This window comes from Columba livia, chromosome 20 (assembly GCF_036013475.1).
Source record: "Columba livia isolate bColLiv1 breed racing homer chromosome 20, bColLiv1.pat.W.v2, whole genome shotgun sequence".
NCBI classification, from domain to species: Eukaryota; Metazoa; Chordata; class Aves; order Columbiformes; family Columbidae; genus Columba; species Columba livia.
Window position 1 is genome coordinate 6,270,768 of NC_088621.1, and position 18,164 is coordinate 6,288,931.

At 58.3% G+C, this 18,164-nt stretch overlaps 2 protein-coding genes across 2 annotated transcripts in view; both read left to right on the plus strand.

Moving 5' to 3' along the window:
* The window catches only part of DTX2 (deltex E3 ubiquitin ligase 2), a 31,708-nt gene extending 22,266 nt beyond the window's left edge, over nt 1-9,442 (plus strand). The window contains 6 exon segments of the mRNA XM_065037067.1: nt 5,871-5,915; nt 6,863-6,933; nt 7,561-7,719; nt 7,806-7,967; nt 8,413-8,502; nt 8,785-9,442. Of these exon segments, the coding sequence (XP_064893139.1) occupies nt 5,871-5,915; nt 6,863-6,933; nt 7,561-7,719; nt 7,806-7,967; nt 8,413-8,502; nt 8,785-9,009 (752 nt within the window). The 3' untranslated portion in view covers nt 9,010-9,442.
* Nucleotides 9,443-14,337: 4,895 nt separating this feature from the next.
* Nucleotides 14,338-16,616, plus strand: LOC102088124 (uroplakin-3b-like protein 1). The gene is made up of 6 exons (XM_065037073.1): nt 14,338-14,511; nt 14,920-15,066; nt 15,169-15,400; nt 15,488-15,564; nt 16,017-16,146; nt 16,282-16,616. The coding sequence occupies exons 1-6, from the start codon at nt 14,376-14,378 to the stop codon at nt 16,385-16,387; spliced, it is 828 nt and encodes a 275-aa protein (XP_064893145.1). The 5' UTR covers nt 14,338-14,375; the 3' UTR covers nt 16,388-16,616.
* Nucleotides 16,617-18,164: the final 1,548 nt, after the last annotated feature.

The window sequence follows — 18,164 nt, forward strand, 5'->3', positions numbered from 1 at the left end:
GTTCTCTGTGCATGTCAGAGACTCCTTCAGCATCCCACATGGTCCCTCTACACCCTCTTGGGCACCCGCCTACCAGGGCCTGCTTTGACGCATTGGTGGGACAAGTCTGGGTGCTGAGGGACCATCAAGGAGAGCATTTAATCCATACACGCTCTCAAGAGAAGGTTTTCTTGTGAGCCATTCTTGTCATCGTTGAGTCATGGAGTGAGAAGGATCTTCCAGACAAGCAGGCCCCTGAGTCATAATAGGGCTTTCAGGGTCAAACTGCAGAGGATTTGTTCTCTCTGTCTGGAGCAGAAGGAGCTAAGCCACCTCCAAGGCAGGGCCTTCATTTCTCCTCTTTGTGTCTCACTGGATATCCCTCACCCTTGCAGAGCTGGTGGGCTCCCAGTTTAGAGCCTGGGTCCCACCTGTGTGGGGGTAGGTGGGAATCCAGGCTGGTGTAGCTGTAGAGGTTGTTCATCAACCCCAGCACAGATGTCCTGGTGTGCTCAACCACCACCAAACCTAAGATACATGAAGAGGGGACTGGAAGTGAGTGGTTGTTTAACATGAGGATGCTTGTGTTTAAGAAGGAGGGAAGAGCCCTGAGGTTGAGGGGAAGAGGTATCTGGCTGTCTTGAGGAGTTTTTTGGTATCAGTGTCTCTATCCTCAAAGTCTGTGCATGCAGTGAGGAGGTTTGATGGGGAAGTGAGGTCCAAACCTGGCTGAAGGAGACAGGAAGGGTGGTAGAAGGAAAATATAAATTAAACGTGGAGGAGGCATCTTGCGGAAATGCGTTATGAGAGGAGGAGATGTGAAAGGGAGAGAGCAAATGTGGAGTAGGATGTGTGATAGAGGGGGAGGAGAAAGCAGGGGGTGGTGGGAAAAGCAGCAGAGAACAGGAGGAGCAATGGAAAATGGGAGGTGAAGGAGAAGAGCAGAGCAGAGTAGAGGTGGGTGGCAGAGGGGCTGGATGAGGATCTTGATCCGCAGCCAGCTGGTGAGGTGCTGGGGTGACACTGGCTCCTGGTGCAGCATCCGTGCAACCCTCTGTGGCCAGGGGTGTGGGCTGGGTGCTGGGGACACCCTGGAAATGGGACTGCAGAGCAACTGGGACCTCCTGCAGCGGCATCACCTTGCTCTAGTCACTGGAGGAGCCTGAAAAACAGAGAGCCAGGCCTGCTGCTGGTGTTGGTCACCTACTGCTGGTTAGTGACACAAAACTGGGCGTATTTAGGGCAAAGTGTGGCCTCACATGCATAGCTCCGCTCCTCTGCAGTCCCTCACGCTGCAGTGCCGCTGGCTGCTCCTCAGTGGGGTCTCTTGGTAGCAGCACATTTGCAGCATCCACCCCCTCCCCAGTGTGGAGGAGATTCAGATGCAGGTGCCCAGGATGCTTGCAAGAGTGTAATGCTAATAGGAGAAACACGTCTTGTAACTTTTGAGCAGGGTGGGGAGAGCAGCCACGCAGAGTGTGAAATGGGGCAGGTGGGGAGGATGGGATGCGGGCTGGGGGTGTCTGAGCAGCCGGCTCAGCCCAGGGCTGTGCACACTGCCAGGCCTGGGGACCTGCCTGATGCCACCTCCCTGCCAGCCCACCAATGCCACCTGCTGGGCCTGGACACCTACAGCTCAGGGAGGGGACACCAGCCTGAGGGGTGGGACGGGGCACTGAGCAGCTCCTTCTCCCTTCTGCTACAACATCTGTCCCAGATGTCCTTGTTGTGCTCAGGATGTGCTGCAGAGGAGATGCTTTGCCAGTTCTGTTGTTCCCAATGCTGAGCTGTGGGAAAGGGTGCCTTCCTCTGGTTTAGAAAATGAGATTCCACTTTGCTGGGACAGGACGGCTAGTCCTGCAGAGTGCATGACTCCGGGATTAAGAGCGGGCTCAGTCCCTCTTAAGAAAAAGCTGCATTTATACAACACCCCCCCCCGGCTTAGAACGCTGTTCTGCAGTGGCAGTCATGATCCTGACTTTCAGCCACAGACTGTTCTTTTTGCCTTTACAGACCCTGCAGCTGCCAACAGGCAGAGATGGGCCTGTTTTGTGCCCTGAATTTCTGCATCGTGTGCCCTTTCCCTTCCCACACTCCTCCGGGTTTTTCCATCACAGTTCTAGCAAGAGCTGTGAGCCCAGGAGGCCACCAGTGAGCTGCCTACACCAGACTGGTGCTGAAATAGCTGGTGGTGGGTGCAGTGTACCCCTGCTTGCTCCTTTCTGCCACTGCGAACGCTGACCGCAGGCAGGTCGAGGCGGCATTGTTGGAATTGCAGCCAGCATGGTGACTAGCTGGGTTATATTAAATAAAGGCACTAATTAGTCAGGACTCATTACCGTTGTTGCTGTTCTGGCAGTGATGTCTGTGGTGCAGATCAGTATGCAGTTTTCCCCTGGCTTGGAGGTTTCCCTGCGTGTGTTCTCTGGGGTGGGCAGTCATGTGTGGAATGCTGTGGTCGTGGAGGTGAGGATGCTTGTCCAGGATGGGATCTGGCTGGATGGGGGGTGTAATCCCAGCTGATTCTGATTGCTCCTCTTATGTTCTGTCCATCTGCAGACCCATGGGATGGGTGGGACTGGGGAACCCCATGGAATTGGGGGGAACTCTCTGTTCCCATGGGGGACGGCTGCTGAAGGAGACAGGCTGTAATAACTGGGATGCTCTTTAATGCTAAAAGTGAAGAAACCTGGTTTTAACACCAAATCTCCTCTCACCTTCCTAATCTCTGGACAGCCCTCTTGGGGACTGAGGCCAGGAGGTCCAACCTTTGCGGGTCCAGAGGTGATGAGACATGGGTGCCCGTAGCAATAACTAGAAACAACCTGTGTCTGGTATGCATAGGGTATCAAAAAAAGAGTCTGCTGCGAACCATATGGCTCATTTTGGGATACAGAAGGAGGCATGTTGCTGCTGCAAGGATTTGAAACACATCTGTCAGATGTTGCCCGTGGAAAGCCCTTGCTTCAGCAAGCAACTTATTATGTACAGGGAGGAAGGGGAAGCATTAAAAAAATCGTTATTCCTCTCTTTGTAAATGAAAGAATGGTAAACATTCCTTCACATCCCAGATAAATCAATAGCACAGCATTCGGCCAGCCGGTGATAAAAAGCATCAGTCGATTCTGCTGTTGCATTTTCAATTCACTATTGAATCCTGAAAACTGTTGGATCATCAAAACAGGCTTTGATCCCAAGGGATGGCTAGAACAAAGATTTGGAGGCAAACACTTTTAGGGAGCGAATGGTCCGGTAAGGAAGCGATTAATGTGCTGGAGCAGATGTGGCTGGTGGTGGGTGCCGTGTCTCCCAGCTGCCTTCCAGCTGTGGTCTGGCCTGCCAGATGTGCTGTTCTGCCCGCAGAAGAGCCTCCCTTCAGAGGCAAGGAAGGCTGTGTGGGCTTGCTGCCATTGCTGAAACCAAGTTCTGTGCATCAAAAGGCTTCCTTGGGACTGGACAATGAAGCACTTGCAGCTGGGGACAGATTTGCTAAGGTGTCTGGGCTCCCCCAGACAGCTTGGTGGATATAAGTGCATCAGAGCGTTATCACAGCAAAGTGACAGGAACAGACCAGAGATGCCACAATGCAAACCCATCAGGCCTGGGTTTCCTAAGGATGGCTGAGAGCTGCATCGCCCTTTTCTGCCTGATTGTCCGCAGCTCCGGCCCAATGCCAGCTGCTGAGGTGGTGTAATGCCATTTGCTTTGCTTGAAATCCCTGCTGTACCCCACAGACCTTGCGAGAGCTTTCTCATTCTCACTCTTACCCAGCTCTGCACTGGGTTTTTTGTCTCCCTTCATTGATTTGATTCAAATGAGCCTGGCCAGTTCTTGGGCAAGTCATCTCTTTGTTCCTCTGAGCTGCTACAAAGGAAAGTCAACAGCAAGAGAAATGAAGGAGCGTCCTCTGCTGTCCCAAACAAGGCAAATTTCTCTAAAGCCGCTCAGATTTGCAGTGCAGGTGAACCGGGATGTTCTGTCGAGTCCCGGGCGGGTGTTGCTGCTGGTGTAACACACCTTCTCGCTTCTCTCACTTGTCTTCACCACCTTGTCTGTGCATCTTTTTGGCATTGCTTTCTCCAGCCCGTAGCCAGAGGAGACAAGAAGGTCGCTTCAAAAAGAGCCACCTGGAAAACACGGTCTAGAAGGACTTGGTGCTCAGTCTGGCAGGCAGCACGAGATCCTCAGGAGTGAGAACGTGGTGGCCATCACAGTCAGGTACTTGTGGAAGTGGATGGAGTCACGGCGGGTAACAGAAAGTCCTGCTCACATGGGGCTTCCCAAAACCTGCAGAGCAGAAGCAGCTGAAGCCTCTTTCTCCTGTGTGACTGCGTAGGTCTTTGGTGGTTGCAAGCCAGAGCCTGGTTCCAACTGTCCTGCATGGGAAGTGCCAGGCTGGAGTAGGGACATCATGGAGCACACAGCCAGCAGACCTTTGGGTGCAGTGAGCACTGAGCTGAGACAGTTCAGACCCATTGCGTCCCCTTGCAGGTCTGTGCTGGCGGCAGATTGTGATCCGCTGCGTAGGAGCAAGGTCCCAGCTGAGGATTCCCACCTCTCACCTCTGGAAAAGGCAAAGAGCTGCATCCCCAGTGGTGTCTGCCGATGAGCCCCTGAAGCAGCTCCTGAGCTCCTGGCCTGGGAGCTGGAAGGCTGGGGCTTGCCCAGGCTCCTGTTTGTCTCCTGCTCCTCTTGTGGCAGTTCTTGGAAATGCTTTTCCAGGGGATTTTGACACACCCCTGATGTGGAAAACGCCTACTTTCGTGTTGCTCTTTGGCCTAATGCTTATTTTATCCTGTTACCTTCCTGGTTAATGGTCTACAGAGGGTGATCCTCACAGCCCTGCTCTGCCTGAGAGGTTGGGCATCTCTCCTCCTGCCCACACTGGCACTCAGAGAGCATCACTGGTCTGTGTGCTCAGCTTACCCGTTCCTCCTGCTGCCAGAAATCATGTGTTTCAGGATGGCCAGGAGTCCTCTTCTGAAAATAACTCATCTTAATGACTGTGTCTTCAGTCAGGAGAGTCCAACTCCCAGTTCAGGGATCTCCTCCCTGTCCAGGTGCCCCCATAGCCCAAGCAGCCCACGGAGCTGGTGTTTGTGGGAACGAGGGGCTCCTATGTGGTACAGGGCCTGTGCCATCCGGGCCTGTGCCATCCAGGCCTTTGCCTGTTCAACAACACCTGCGGTGTGTGAGCAGTCCTTCCCTTCCACTTCACATTTGCCTCTCCTGTGACAAGTGGTTCTCCAGAAAACAGCACCTGCCACTTCATCCTGATGACAGAAACTGTGTTTTGGGGTGGCAGAACAGTTCGGTGCTGCCTCCAGTGTGACTGTCTCTTGATGCGCAGCTTTTTCAAGCACAGAGCCAACACTTGTGAACCCTTCATCTTCCTGGAAGGCACCGAAGCGGACAGGAAGAGCTGAAGATGTGCTGTACAGGTGCCCCCATGGCTCTGATGCCCAGGTGTTGCACATGGCGATGTCCTGTGTCCACCTGGGTGTGTGGAGTTTGGAGCAGCAGTACTCTCTGCTGAAATACAGCTCATGTCCTACAGTGGCTCAGAAATGAGCTCAGGAGTGGAGCTCTTTGGAGCACAACTCCCTTGTGAGGCCCTGGGCTGTTGGGCATGGATGCTTGTGGCCTCTCCAGCTGTTGCTGGTGTTTCCCTTGCTCCCTGAACCACTGGCAGCTTGGCTGGCCAGGATGGAGGAGAACAGAGAAGAAAGAGCTATGGTTTCACTGGCCTGTTCATCACAGCACTGCTTTCCCCCAAAAAGTAGATTCAGGAAGGAAAGGCGAGGTTTCCCCCAAGCCAAGTGACAGGTCTTTCTTTTGCCTCGTGCCAGGTGGGGTCATAATGTCACTTGTGCAAATGTTTCCTTTCCTAGGCTGGTGGAAGAGCCTGGCAGCCTCGGTGACGGGCCTGATGACCGGTAAGGAGCTCATCTCCTCTAGCCGGGAGCTGGGTGCCCTGCAGACACATACAATGCTTGTGGGCTTAAGCCAAGCCTTGTTGGGCTGGGAGTTAAGGTGACTGCTGATGCTACGGGCAGTAACTTGCTTCGGATGTTGTGTGATGTTTGTTGCTTTGTGCCGTGACACCTCTGAGGGGACCAGGCTGCCAGTGGGCTGTTGGGGTGCCCGTGCCTGGGTGGATGGGGAGCAGGGACTATATTTAGGAAAATGCAAAAATATCACTGTCTTGTGCTGCAAATAATGTGTACCTGTTGGAAAGCTGGTTTGTTTTGTATACCCTGTGACTTGTGTTTTGTCTTGCTGGATTTGAGTATGTGGAAGCTCAGGAGAAAGGCTGCTGTTTCATGCTAGGGATGTGAGGCTCGTGCTGCCGTACTTGAAATGGGGTCTGAAGCTTCATGCATTGCTGGGTCTCCTGGTCAGGTGCCAGCTGGGGCAAAGGGGGGATGCCTCTTCTCTTTTGACAACACAGATGTAATCCTCTATCCCACTGAGGCCATAGCATCCTTGGGTTGGTTTGATCCTGGCTGGCCTCTGGTCTGCACAAAGTCCAGCTGGGACCTGGCTGCTGTCAATGGGGTATGTGGGGAGGACAGGAGCCCAGCAGGTACAGGCAGAGCCCTGGGTGCACAACACAGGGCACTCACATCTGCCAGTGGGTTTTCATGTCTGCAGTGTTCACGGTGTTCCTGGCAGCCCTTTCTGACAGCAAAGCCTCTGAGGGGCTTGTAGGGATGAGTTGGAGCAGCCTCTTCTCCCCCTCTGACCCTGCCCTGTCTCCTTGGCGTCCTGGCCAGTGACTTGCTTGTCTCCCTTCTCTCTGGCTCACCTGCACATGTCCATCATGTCTCGCAGTGTGTCTGATTCCTTCTCCTCTCTTTTTCTCGCCTCTCTCCTTGTGCAGCGACGCCAACCGAGCCCGAAGCCGTGGTGAGAAAGTACCTGGAAGAGGTGAAGGGCTCTTCTGCTGACGAGGTGAGAGGACAGTGAAGTGACTCCAGATTGCCCGGTGGCCTCTTCACTGGGTGCTGTGACAACCATGGCGATGCCTGAGGACCACCCCTCCTTGGGCATCCTGTGTGGTCGATACTCCTGCTCGCAGTGGCGCTGCTGATGCTAGATGGAGAGGCCTCAGTGCTGCCTGAAGCCCACACGTGGTAACTGGTGACTTGTCCTTGTCAGCAGACTGATGGAGAAGGCACGGTGTGGGTTGTGTAGCTAATCCTGGTAATGCCTCCTCATTTCCCTTGGAGCTGGCTGCAGGGCCTGGGCTGGGGGAGGGAGTTTGGCTTCAGCCTCCTCTCTGTGCTCAGAGAGGTCAAAGCTACAGAGATGCAAACCCTGTGCTGTAGAGGAGCAGGACATAACCCCACTCGATTGCTGCTCATCCCCTCTGACGGATGGCAGGTCTTCTCCTGCGCTGTGGAGGTGATACCAGTCAGATAATGAAATCTGGCTGTGCCCTTAAATGTCAAAAGAAAAGATCAAAGTTGAAGGCAAATCTTGCTGAAGCATCTCTTTGCCTCCTTGGTGGGTCAGTCATTACGAGCAGCTTGTGCTCGCAGGACATGGTGGTTTTCTCCTTTCTGTCTTGGCCTCTAGGACTGCATCATCTGCATGGAGAAGCTGTCCTCCCCCTCGGGTTATGGCGATGCGTGTGAGTGCAGCACGATCAAGCCGGAGGCGGTGGGTCGGCTGAGGAGCTGCCAGCACCACTTCCACATGCTCTGCGTGCTGGCCATGTACTCCAACGGGAACAAGGTACGGAGCTGGCCCGTCCCCACCAGGTCCCCTGTGCCCGGTGACTTGTCTGTGGAGTTCTGACGTCTGCTCCTCTCTCCCTGCAGGATGGGAGTTTGCAGTGCCCCTCCTGTAAAACTATCTACGGAGAGAAAACTGGTACTCAGCCCAAAGGGAAGATGGAGGTCTCCACGTTCCCCCAGTCCCTCCCTGGCCACAAAGACTGCGGGACAATCGAGATTGTCTATCACATCAGCAGAGGCATCCAGGTGAGCACACAGCACGCTCGCAGGAATGGCTTCTGCCAGGTAGCACAAGCCAGGAGAGCCTCACAGAGAAGTCCTGGTACAGCACCTGCCGGCAAGCCCACCGCTGAGCAGAGCCCAGCTCATTGGTCTTCCTTAATAATTTTCCACCCATGTTTACTCCCTGCCTTGCTCTCTTCTGTTGCCCCAAGCAGCTTGTCTGCAGTGAAGAGATGTCTTTTCCCCATCTGCATCTGGTCCGTGCCACAGGGCAACCTTCTGCTCTCAGTTGAGCTGCCTCCGTAGCACAAGCAGCCTGCAGAGCTGGTGTTCACGGGAACGAGGGGCTCCTGTGTGATACAGGATCTGTGTTAAATTCTGCTGCTGATGCTAAATCCAGTTGCTGAGGGATTGACCGACTCATATGAAGATGGACATTTCCATGCCAAATGTGTATTCTCTATTGCAGGGCCCTGAGCACCCCAACCCTGGCATGCCATACACAGCAAGAGGCTTTCCTCGCCGTTGTTACCTGCCTGACAACGAGAAGGGGAGGAAGGTAAGGTGTCACATGCTGATAACATGACCCTTTTCAGGTTGTCTCTTGGCCCTGTGTTGCTGAGAGCTCTGGGAGTATTTTTCAAGTCCTGGAAGACCAGCAAGTGGTCCTTCCCATCGGGGTCATCGCATGGGTAACTAGGACATGAGGGAGATCCCTTCTGATGCTGGGATCTTTGCTTTCCTCCTGCTACAGCAGAGATTTAGGCTGTTAAGCTTCTGGCAAGCTGCTTTCATGGTTCAAATCTCCAGCTTTGTTTTTTTTCCTTCCTGCCACCTCTAGGTCCTGGAGCTCCTGAGGGTGGCCTGGAAGAGACGCCTGATTTTCACCGTGGGCACCTCCAGCACCACCGGTGAGAGCAACACAGTGGTGTGGAATGAGATCCATCACAAGACAGAGATGGACACGAACCTGAGTGGCCATGGTTACCCTGACCCCAACTACCTGGACAATGTGCTGGCGGAGCTGGCCGCGCAGGGCGTCACCGAGGACTGCCTGGGACAATGAGCTGTGCACGCCTCAGGCACCCACCTGGTGCACTTATTCCTGTTGCCTTAAGTTCCTGCGTCCAACCGCCTGTCACTTTGAGCAATAACACAGTCCCGTGAGAGCCCTGCCTGCTCTCTATATTTTTTTGTTTGTTTGTTTTTCCAGAGGGAGGGCTATTTTCATAGAAACTGCACTTGCATCTCTGGGTAGGGTTGATGGCCACATGGGCAACTAGCTGGGACAGTGGTCCCATGGTGACAGACCCACTTGTGAAGGCAGAACCTTTCCTTGTTAGTGCTTAGGAACAGGATGGGGGGAGGGTGTCTCACTACAACTGGACCAGCTGGAAAACAAATGAGGGTCTCCCTGCCCCTGAGGCACCTCTTGCAGCAAAGCCTCCTCCTCCTGCCCCTCTCTCTGCTTGGTCTTAATAAACTCATTTCCACTGCAAGTTGTAGTGCTGCCTGATGGCTTGGGGTGCCTTCCTCTTTGGTCCCCTCTGGGGGACCAGCCTACTCTGCAGAGCTGGGGACACTTGATCCAGCCAGGGGAAAGGAGGGGAAAGCTCAGCTTTGCTGGAGGATGTGACTCTGCAGGGTAAGTCCCAGGGACTGGGCATTGCAGGCTGTCAGTGCTTCACCTGGCAGAGGTGACCCAGCAGTGTCCCTCCTGGGGGAAGTCACAGCCCCCTGCTCTTTCTGTGAGCCACCATCCCTGCTCCTCTTGTCCTGAAGCCCTTCTGGCTGGACCTGCCCTCCTTTATCCCCCTCTCTGGGGTGAAACAGCAGCAGTTTGGGGCTGTTTGTGCCCCAGGGAAGCCTCTGCAGGGCGGAAGCTGTTTGGCAGCTTTGTGCTGCTGCTGCAGGGAGTGCTGGTGCCACCAGCCGGTGACAGGCGACCAAGGCGAGCAGCCTGGCAGCCACACAAGGCTGTCAGCAGAGATGCTCTCCAGAGCACCCTCCTGCACCATGAGCTCTGCCTCTTAGCCTTGCCCCAATCCTGGTGGCCTTGCTGTACATTGTCCCCATTCTTGTCACCTGGCAGCTGAAACGTTTCTGTTTCTGGCTGTTCCCTGTGGCCAGCAGCCCCAGCTGCAAGTCCTGAGAGCTCTGCCCACGCTAAATCCCTTTGGCACATCAGCAGTCCTGGTGCCATCTGCCATGTCACCTCGTTCCCAGGAGATCTGGGACACAGCCGTGCTCTGCACCTTCCTGTGGCCAGCATGTCCTGGTCCAGCAGAGAGGAGCAAATTTCTGTCATGCCAATATAAAATGGAAAGGGTTTTCAGAGCTGTGGAGGGCTGGAACTTTCCCCAGCGCCCATCCTGTGCTTGCAGCCTCCTGGTTCCCCTTGGCTGCAGGTTCTGGGGATTCTGCAAACCCAGGAGCTCCTTGCAAACAGCAGGTATGTGTGTTTGCGGGCTGTGTCTGCCTCTCTTCTGGTTGTGAAAGGCAGATGTTTTGTGTTTAAACTTCAGCTGTCCATCCTCAGATCACATCCTCCCAGCAATCAAAACAGTGAATTGAAGCAACAATTGAGCAGGATTCACCCAGCCCTGTACAAAGCAAGAATTTCCTGCTGAGCATGGCCCAAGGCATCTTCAGGAGATGCTCCCCAGGGTGAATCAGATGGAGCCTCCCTGTTTCGGGGCTGGTCCATCACCGGGGCACTGTGGCATGAGCTGTTCAGGCTCAGCACCTTGTCTGTGTCACATCATCCACCACAAGGACATGAGGCATCTCCTAAAACCCTTTTGCCACCTGGCTTCTGAGCCCTGAGACGGCTTAGTCCCTGTGGTGGGGGGATGTGGGTGGCAAAGGGGTGAAAGCAGCAGACGCAGGTGCTCAGTCCCCTCTGTGCAGGGCACTGTCCCAAAGCGGGTCCCCTCTGTGCCCAGCGGCAGCAGCCGGCCGAGGGGAAAGGCACGCCTGGGATGCTGTGGTGCTGGGAGGGGACAGAGCTCCAAATAATTGCTGATAATGCCACCGGACAGGTCTGACTGAAACCTTGGGCCCCCTGGCCCTGGCTAGAGACCCATGTGGGGGTTTCTCCCTTCCCCCTGAGGTTCCCAGCTCCCTTGCAGCAGGGTGTTATTATTAGCCCAGCCATGACCCCCCAGGTATGCAGCGCCTGCGTCTCAGTAGCAGGTATCAGCAGCTGAAACTGTGACTCAGTGTCCCCCTGCGTCACCCTGCCGCCCTCACCCCACCGCTGGCCCCCCCTGGGAGCACAAAGGAGGGCTCTGGGGTGACAGAGGGGGGGCTGCGTGTCCCCATGGGTATCTGGGAACACCGGTGCAAGTGTTGCTGGGCAGCAGGAGGGATGGAGGCTGCAGCTGAGCCTGGTTTTTCCCTCGGCAGCTGGACTGCGTAATCTCCGAATGCCCCATTTCCACTTAATCTGAAGGCACGGTCCCAGCCCCTTCGGGAAGGGGGGGGAATCCTCTCCCACGCAGGAGCAGGCAGGCACAGCCCTGGGCAAACACCAGAGAAGGGGCACTTGAACCTTCTGCCTGGAGAGCAGCAGTGGGTGCCCCTTCCAGGGTCACTGTCCCTGTCCCAAGGGCTTAGAGACCCTTCCCCCAGGGAGGGGGGCCATGGTTGTCCCTGCTGCCAGCAAGGGGAAAGGATTGACATGGAAATATCGGCATGGGGTGGCCCTGGAGTTTGGGTGCCTCTGCACCCCCGGCACTGGGTGGGACCGTTTGCCTTGAACACTTGGGGTTTTGGGTGAGTTTTGGGTGTGATGATTCTGGAGCACTTAACCTCCTCGGGGCAAGGCTGGCTGTGCCAAAACGAGCTGGGCACGGGCCCACCCCTCACCCTGGGCACTCTGCGGCACTCTGCGGCACCCATGGGGACTCAGGTCCTGGTGGGGTGAATGGGGGTGCAGGACCACTCACCTGGCTGCCCCCATAGCCCTGACCAAACCTCCAGCTCCTGCTAACTCGTCCTTGAATGTGCCGCCTCTGTGTCTCGTTTTTCCCTTTCACATCACAGGCTTGTGCTTTGCATCCTTGCACCCTGCGCCTGCCCCTCAGGGTGGGGGTTTGGGACCAGCGGGTGACCCGGGCGGTGCAACTGTCCCCTTTGCCCACAGGGTCCTGCGGGGCCGGCAGAGCTGGTGCAGGAATGTGGGGCTGGGAGGGTCCAGGACCCGGGACAGGCGGTCCCTGCCACGGGGGCTCGCAGGCCGGTTCGTCCCCTCGGCAGTGGGACGGGGTGAGCGGAGCAGGGTGACACGCCATGGAGCTGCTGTGTGTGCTGCTGGCGCTGGCCGGGACGGGCGCAGTCACGGGCCTGGGTGACTCCCCCAATGGGTTTGGGAAGGGGGGCTGGGGGCTCAGAGGGGCTGTGAGGTGGTTTCCCCAAGGTGTTTGTGCTGGGGAGGGGGTTATAGGGCTGGGCACGGCTGGGGGTCCCCACACTGGTACTATCCCCCTGGTGCTGGCACTCTCAGCACCCCCAGAGCTCCCCCTGTGCTGGCACCGGTGCTCACAAACCCTGGCGCGGGCTGGGGTCCGACAGTTACTGATGGGTGAGTAAGGGTGGGATGGTTGAGGTGGGCACAGGGTCCCCTCTCTTACCCCCTGTCCCCCAGCCCTGCTGCCCTACGTGCCCCGCGTTCCCCCCACACCACTGCCAGGGAAGCTCACGGCCACCACCTTCACGCTGGAGAGACCCCGCGGCATCTTCACCCCGCTCGCCAACGCCTCCGACACTGTCTGGCTGGTGGTGGCTCTGGCCAACGGTGGGTGCTCGCTGCTCCGGCACACGTCCCTGCCGTGGCAGGACCCTCGCCCCAGCCACTCACCCCTGCTCTGTGCTGCGCAGCCTCGGACTCCTTCAGGAACCCCCCATCGCGAGACGCCGTGCCCCCATACGAGCAGCTGCCCACCGCCCATGCCTACATGACACTGGAGGCGGCAGTGGCCACATATGCCTGCTCAGCACCCAGCCCGGCCGTCCTGCGGGTTGGGGGGGACACGGCGTGCGGAGGACAAAGTGGCCGACACCCCTGCAATGGGCCCCTGCCCTCACCAGGGCCCTACAGGTGAGGTTGGGGGGATGGACCCCCCCAGGCCCCCCATGCGGCAATTCCCCAGGAAGGACGGGCTCATCCCCCTGGCTGTCACCATCCCACAGGGTGAAGTTCCTGGTAATGGGCTGTCATGGCCCTAAGGCAGAGACAAGGTGGTCAGACCCCATCCTCCTGCGGAGAGGTACTGATGGCACTGCTGTCCCCCCCGGCTCCCCTGAACCTGCCCGGTTGGGGTGCTGGCATGTGGTGTTGCATCAGCCCTATGCCATCACCCCAAAACCCGGAGGGGGGGAGCAGTCCCTGATGTCCCCCAGCCACCCTGTCCCACTCCTCTCCATCGCACCATCCCTGAGCCCCCCATGTCCCCCATGTTCCTCATCCCATCTCCTTCCAGCCAGCAGCCCCAGCACCATCGACCCCAGGCCTGGGCACCGCGGCAGTGACACGGTGGTCATGGCTGCCCTCCTCGCCAGCCTGGGGGCTGCACTGGTCATGGCGGCAATCAGCACCATGGGGTACGGGGGATATGGGGGTGCGGGGGGCCGTGCTCAGGGGCATGTCCATAGGGGCACCAGGAGAACACCATCCCCTCGGCCCCATCAGCAAAGAGATGGAGTGACAGAGATGTGTTTAAGATTTAAAAAGCCTTTTTTTCTTTTCTTAAAGTGGGGGTTTCCCATAGTTGGGCAGTGAGAAAGGGCCCCTTGGCAGCAGTCGACGTGGGGGGATGGCAGAGCTCTGGGGACCATGCTTGACATCTCTGCTTGTCTCTCCCCACAGTGCCCAGGTGTGGGGTTCCCTGTGCTGCCGGGATTCAGAGAGCAGCATCTTCACCCGCAGCTCCTACAGGACCCACCACATCTCCCCGGCCCTGCCCCGAACCCTGCCCCCCGGCTGCAGGTGCAGCCCCCCAGGGCTGGGCTGCTTTGTCCCCCAGCCTCCCGCTCCATGCCCTGCCAAGTAAATTCTCACTTTACACCTTCTGCTGCCTCCTGTGTGCTTGGCTGTGGGACATCCCCCTCTCCACCCGCCACCCCTTGGGGGTGTGTTCACCAGCTGGGGCTGTGGAGAATGGGGGCACTGGGACCCCCCAAAAACCACTCAGGGCTTCGGCTTGGTGATACTTGGTGTTGGGGCAGGCACATGCTGGCACTGGTGGGGTCTGGTGGCCTCAAGGATGGCATCACCCTGGGGTGGCATTGCCCTGCTGCCCCATCGCCAGGGCGAGGGCTGTTGCCGTGGCAGTTCTCAGCACAATTCACCGGTGGGCGCTCAGCCATAGCAAACGATGCCCAGGGAAACGAGCCCGACCTGTTTGCCGTGGGGCTGCGGCCTGCGCAGGAATGTGGGCGCTGGCGGCCACGGGCGGGTTCCGTGGGGATACAGAGCCTGGCCGGCCCCACTCCTGCCCTCGGCACCCGAGCGCCTGCACGATGCTCCCGCTGCTGCTCCTGCTCCTGACGACGGCCCACGGGCTGAGTGAGTCCTGCGATGCCATCGGGCTGCGGTCCCCGCTGTCCCCTGCTTGAGGGGGTCCCCTGTGCACAGGGACACCTCAGAACCTGGGGGTGCAGGGGAGCTGATGCCACCACTATTCTGGGTGCGACCCCTGGTGTCACCTTCCTGGGTCTGCTGGCACAGCGTGGGGTCCTCTGGGGGTCTCGCAGGGGTGTCCCTCCCCGGGTGGGGGCACAGGCTTACTCTTTTCATGGAACATGCTGTGTCTGAGCCTAAAATGGGGGGCGGGAGGCAAGCAGGACCCCTGCAGCTGGGATTGCTGGAGTCAGCTCCCTCCTGTCCGCACTCCGAGCCCCCGGAGCCGCCGGTCGGGGGCTGCAGTGGGGGAACCGCGCCCCCTGCCGCACCCCCCTTGGCTTGTCACCACAGACACGATCCCGTACATCCCGACCCTGGCCAGCCCCTCCCTGGGGGGCCTGATCACCGCCTCCACCTTCACACTGGAGCAGCCCCGCTGCGTCTTCTCTGAGGATCCAGGCAACCCCGTCATCTGGCTGGTGGTGGCTGTCGCCGAGGGTAGGTGGGGTGCGGTGGGGAGCAGCCCTGAACAGGGGCATGCGCAGGGCTCCCCGTGTTCCCCTCGGGGTTCCATCCTCACCCCTGTCCCCATCCCTGCAGCCGTAAACACCTTCAATGACAGCGTGGAACCGGGGTCCCCCGAGCGAGCATTCCAGAGGTTCCCCAACAGCACCCCCGCCTACATGACCCTCAACACCACCCTTCTCAACTACCCCTGCCCCAAGCGCCCCGGGGACATCACGGTGCTGCGCGTCGGCAGCGAAACGAAATGCACCGAGGATGAGAGCAGACCCACCTGCAACGGGCCCCTGCCCGGCCCGGGGCCCTACCGGTGAGCCTGCGCATGGGGACGTGTCCCCCATCCTGCCGGCAGCCCCCCAGCTTGGGGGAGCATGGCCAACCTGCCCTCCCACCCCAGGGTGAAGTTCCTCTCCCTGAATGGCTCCGTGCCCGTGGCACAGACACGCTGGTCAGAGCCCATCACCCTGAGGACAGGTACCGCTGCTGGGGTGCTCGTCCTGCCCCTCGCACCCATCCCACAGCTGCAGAGTGTGGGGGGGACATGGGGTGGTCCTGGGGGGCTGCACACTGAGCATCAGTGGCGTGGGGTGCGGTGCTGCTGTGAGAAGCTGGGGAAACAGAGGCAGGGTGCTGCTTTGGGTCCTGCTGGGATACGATGGCATCGTGTGATTGTACATGGTGTTTGCACAGTGCAGTTGTACATAGTGTTTCAATGCTGCATTTTCACGCTACCATTGCACATTGCATTTGCACACTGCAATTGCACATTGCATTTGCACACTGGGATTGCACAGTGTGTTTGCATGCTGCATTTCCACAGTGCAGTTGCACATTGTGATTGCCCATGTACACACGGTGCCCTGGACGGGACCCCACACTGTCCCGGGGTGCTTGTCCCTCTCCCTCCCCTCTTGCTCTCTCCCCAGCTCAGTCACTCAGTGACACCCCTGCAACGGGCAGCGGGCACAGCGCCAGCATGATCGCCCTCACCTCCATCCTCTCCATCCTCTTTGCCATCCTGCTGGCCGGCCTGGTGGCCATGCTGGTCTTCTGGGGGTGAGTTCCACCCCTGCATCCCACCGCACTGCCCAGGAACTGTGATGGGTGCTGGGCACATGGGACTAGTGCCACAGGTGACACCAGCACCCCGTGACCTCCACCCTTGTCCCTCACTCCCCCTTCCCTCCCCAGCTCGGACACCTACAGCGGCAGCAGCACCTTTAGCAAGCCGGAGGCGGTGACGGTTCGGCGGTACAACACCCACCACGTGTACGACCAGCCAGCTGCCCGGCTCTGAGCCCCCGCCACAGCCCCTCGCTGCCACCCCATCACCCCCCAGCACCGCATCGCCTCCCCACCTGCTCCCGCACCAGCCACCGCTGGCCCACGCACCCTTGGGTGCCCTCACAACTGCACCACCAGTGATGGTGGCACCGTGCTCACTGCTGCGGGGGCACAGCCGGAGCTGCCACAGGGAGCCATGATGGAGTGGGGGATTAAAGACCCTTCCATGTGCTTTGCACCCACCTCCGCCTCCTGTTTGTGCCCCCTGGGAATGGCCCCCACTGGAACCTCGCCAGATCCCACAGCCCCTGGGAAAAGCCCCCGTCCCTGTGCCCCTGTGCAGGGCTCTGACCCCTATCCCTGGGTTGGTGACGGCTGCTGGACTGGGGCAGGATGCGGCCAGGGATGCTCGGGAATGGGAGAAGCATTTTCACATCCAGCTCCGGACACACGGTGCCACCTGCACCCACTTTGAATGCGGAAAAGTCCCCTGGGTAAGAGGCAGTGAGAGGAGCCTGACCCCCCAAACAGCCCTGGTGCTGCGGTGAGGGGCACAGAAATGCCCCCAGGAGTGGGTGGGGGGTAGAGGGATGTTATTTGTTATCACCCCACAGCAATTTCTCCCTGCCCCAAATCCGGAGGAGGGTCACCCATCCAGAGCTGGCCCAATCCTGCCTGGGTGCTGCTGGTGTTCCCCTGGTAGCCAGGAGATGGCAAGAGGGCACCAGCAGCTGGGGCCTGATCCTGCACTGGGGTGTGGGTCCCTGATCCTGCAGCCTGGGCAGGATGAGACCCCCGATGCTGAGGACAAGAAGGCCAGAGAGCACTGGGCGGCGGCTGTGCCCCTCTTTGAGCAGAGTCAGGGCAGGCATGCATGTATGTCACATACACATATATTACAAAAACCTGTGGTTTTTCTGTAAGTGCCATGCAAATGGCAGTGTCACATTTATACCTGATCTATGGTCACAGCACCCTTACCAGGGTGTCCTTATGCTGGCGGGGGGGGGATATTAGCAACTTGCCCGCCCTGTGCTGTCGCTGCCGGGAGTGGCCTCCATGGAGCCCAGGCAAGGAAAATCAAGCAAATCTGGCGATTAAGCCCCGGGAAGCTCAGCCCGTCTGCAGCAAAGGGACAGTGTTTTCCAGCAAACATGGGTCCCCTCCATCCTACCCCATCCCGGATGTGAAACACCCGTTTCACCTGCAAAGCCACTCCAAGCAGCTGGGGGGTTTGTCCCCTGTCACGCGGGTGGCCCTGACTGTGTGTGGGGCTGGAACTGGCACATGGGGAGCCGGGGGTGACAGTGACAGGGACTGCATCTCATCCCTCTGTGGGGGAGGCAGAGGGGCAGAGCTGCAGGACGGGGCAGTGTGTCCCCAGAGTGTCCCTGCCATGTTCCTATCATGTCCCTGCGGCGGTCAGGCACAAATGCCAAGGACCGCTGGTGTCTGCCAGCACAGCCCTGAGCCCCAGCTTTGTGTGCTGGGAAAGTCCTTGAGCGCGGATCCCGTAGGAGGGGTCCCCTTGCCTCCCCTCCCCTGTATTTATGGTACCAAGCCCCCCAGAAATGCCACCACTCCCTTCGGGGGGCCTGCAGTGCTTAAAAAAATGAAAAAAGGTACAAACCCCAAACAAAAGGTGGGGTTTTGGGGTGCAGGGCAGTGAAGAAAAGACAGTGCTGGGCCGGGGGCTACAACCCCCAGGTTCGGGGGAGACGTGGGGCAGCAGGTGGGTCCGGTTCTTAATTACCAACCCAGGCAGGGCGCCGGGCTGAGCACCCCGGGCT

What these genes read in the sequence shown, in the direction of transcription:
- LOC102088124 (XM_065037073.1), top strand. Translation starts at nt 14,376, where the DNA reads ATGTGGGCGCTGGCGGCCACGGGCGGGTTCCGTGGGGATACAGAGCCT. An exon ending in GACGACGGCCCACGGGCTGA is followed by an intron (nt 14,512 to 14,919) that starts GTGAGTCCTGCG and finishes TTGTCACCACAG; the next exon opens with ACACGATCCCGTACATCCCG. An exon ending in GCCATGCTGGTCTTCTGGGG is followed by an intron (nt 16,147 to 16,281) that starts GTGAGTTCCACC and finishes TTCCCTCCCCAG; the next exon opens with CTCGGACACCTACAGCGGCA.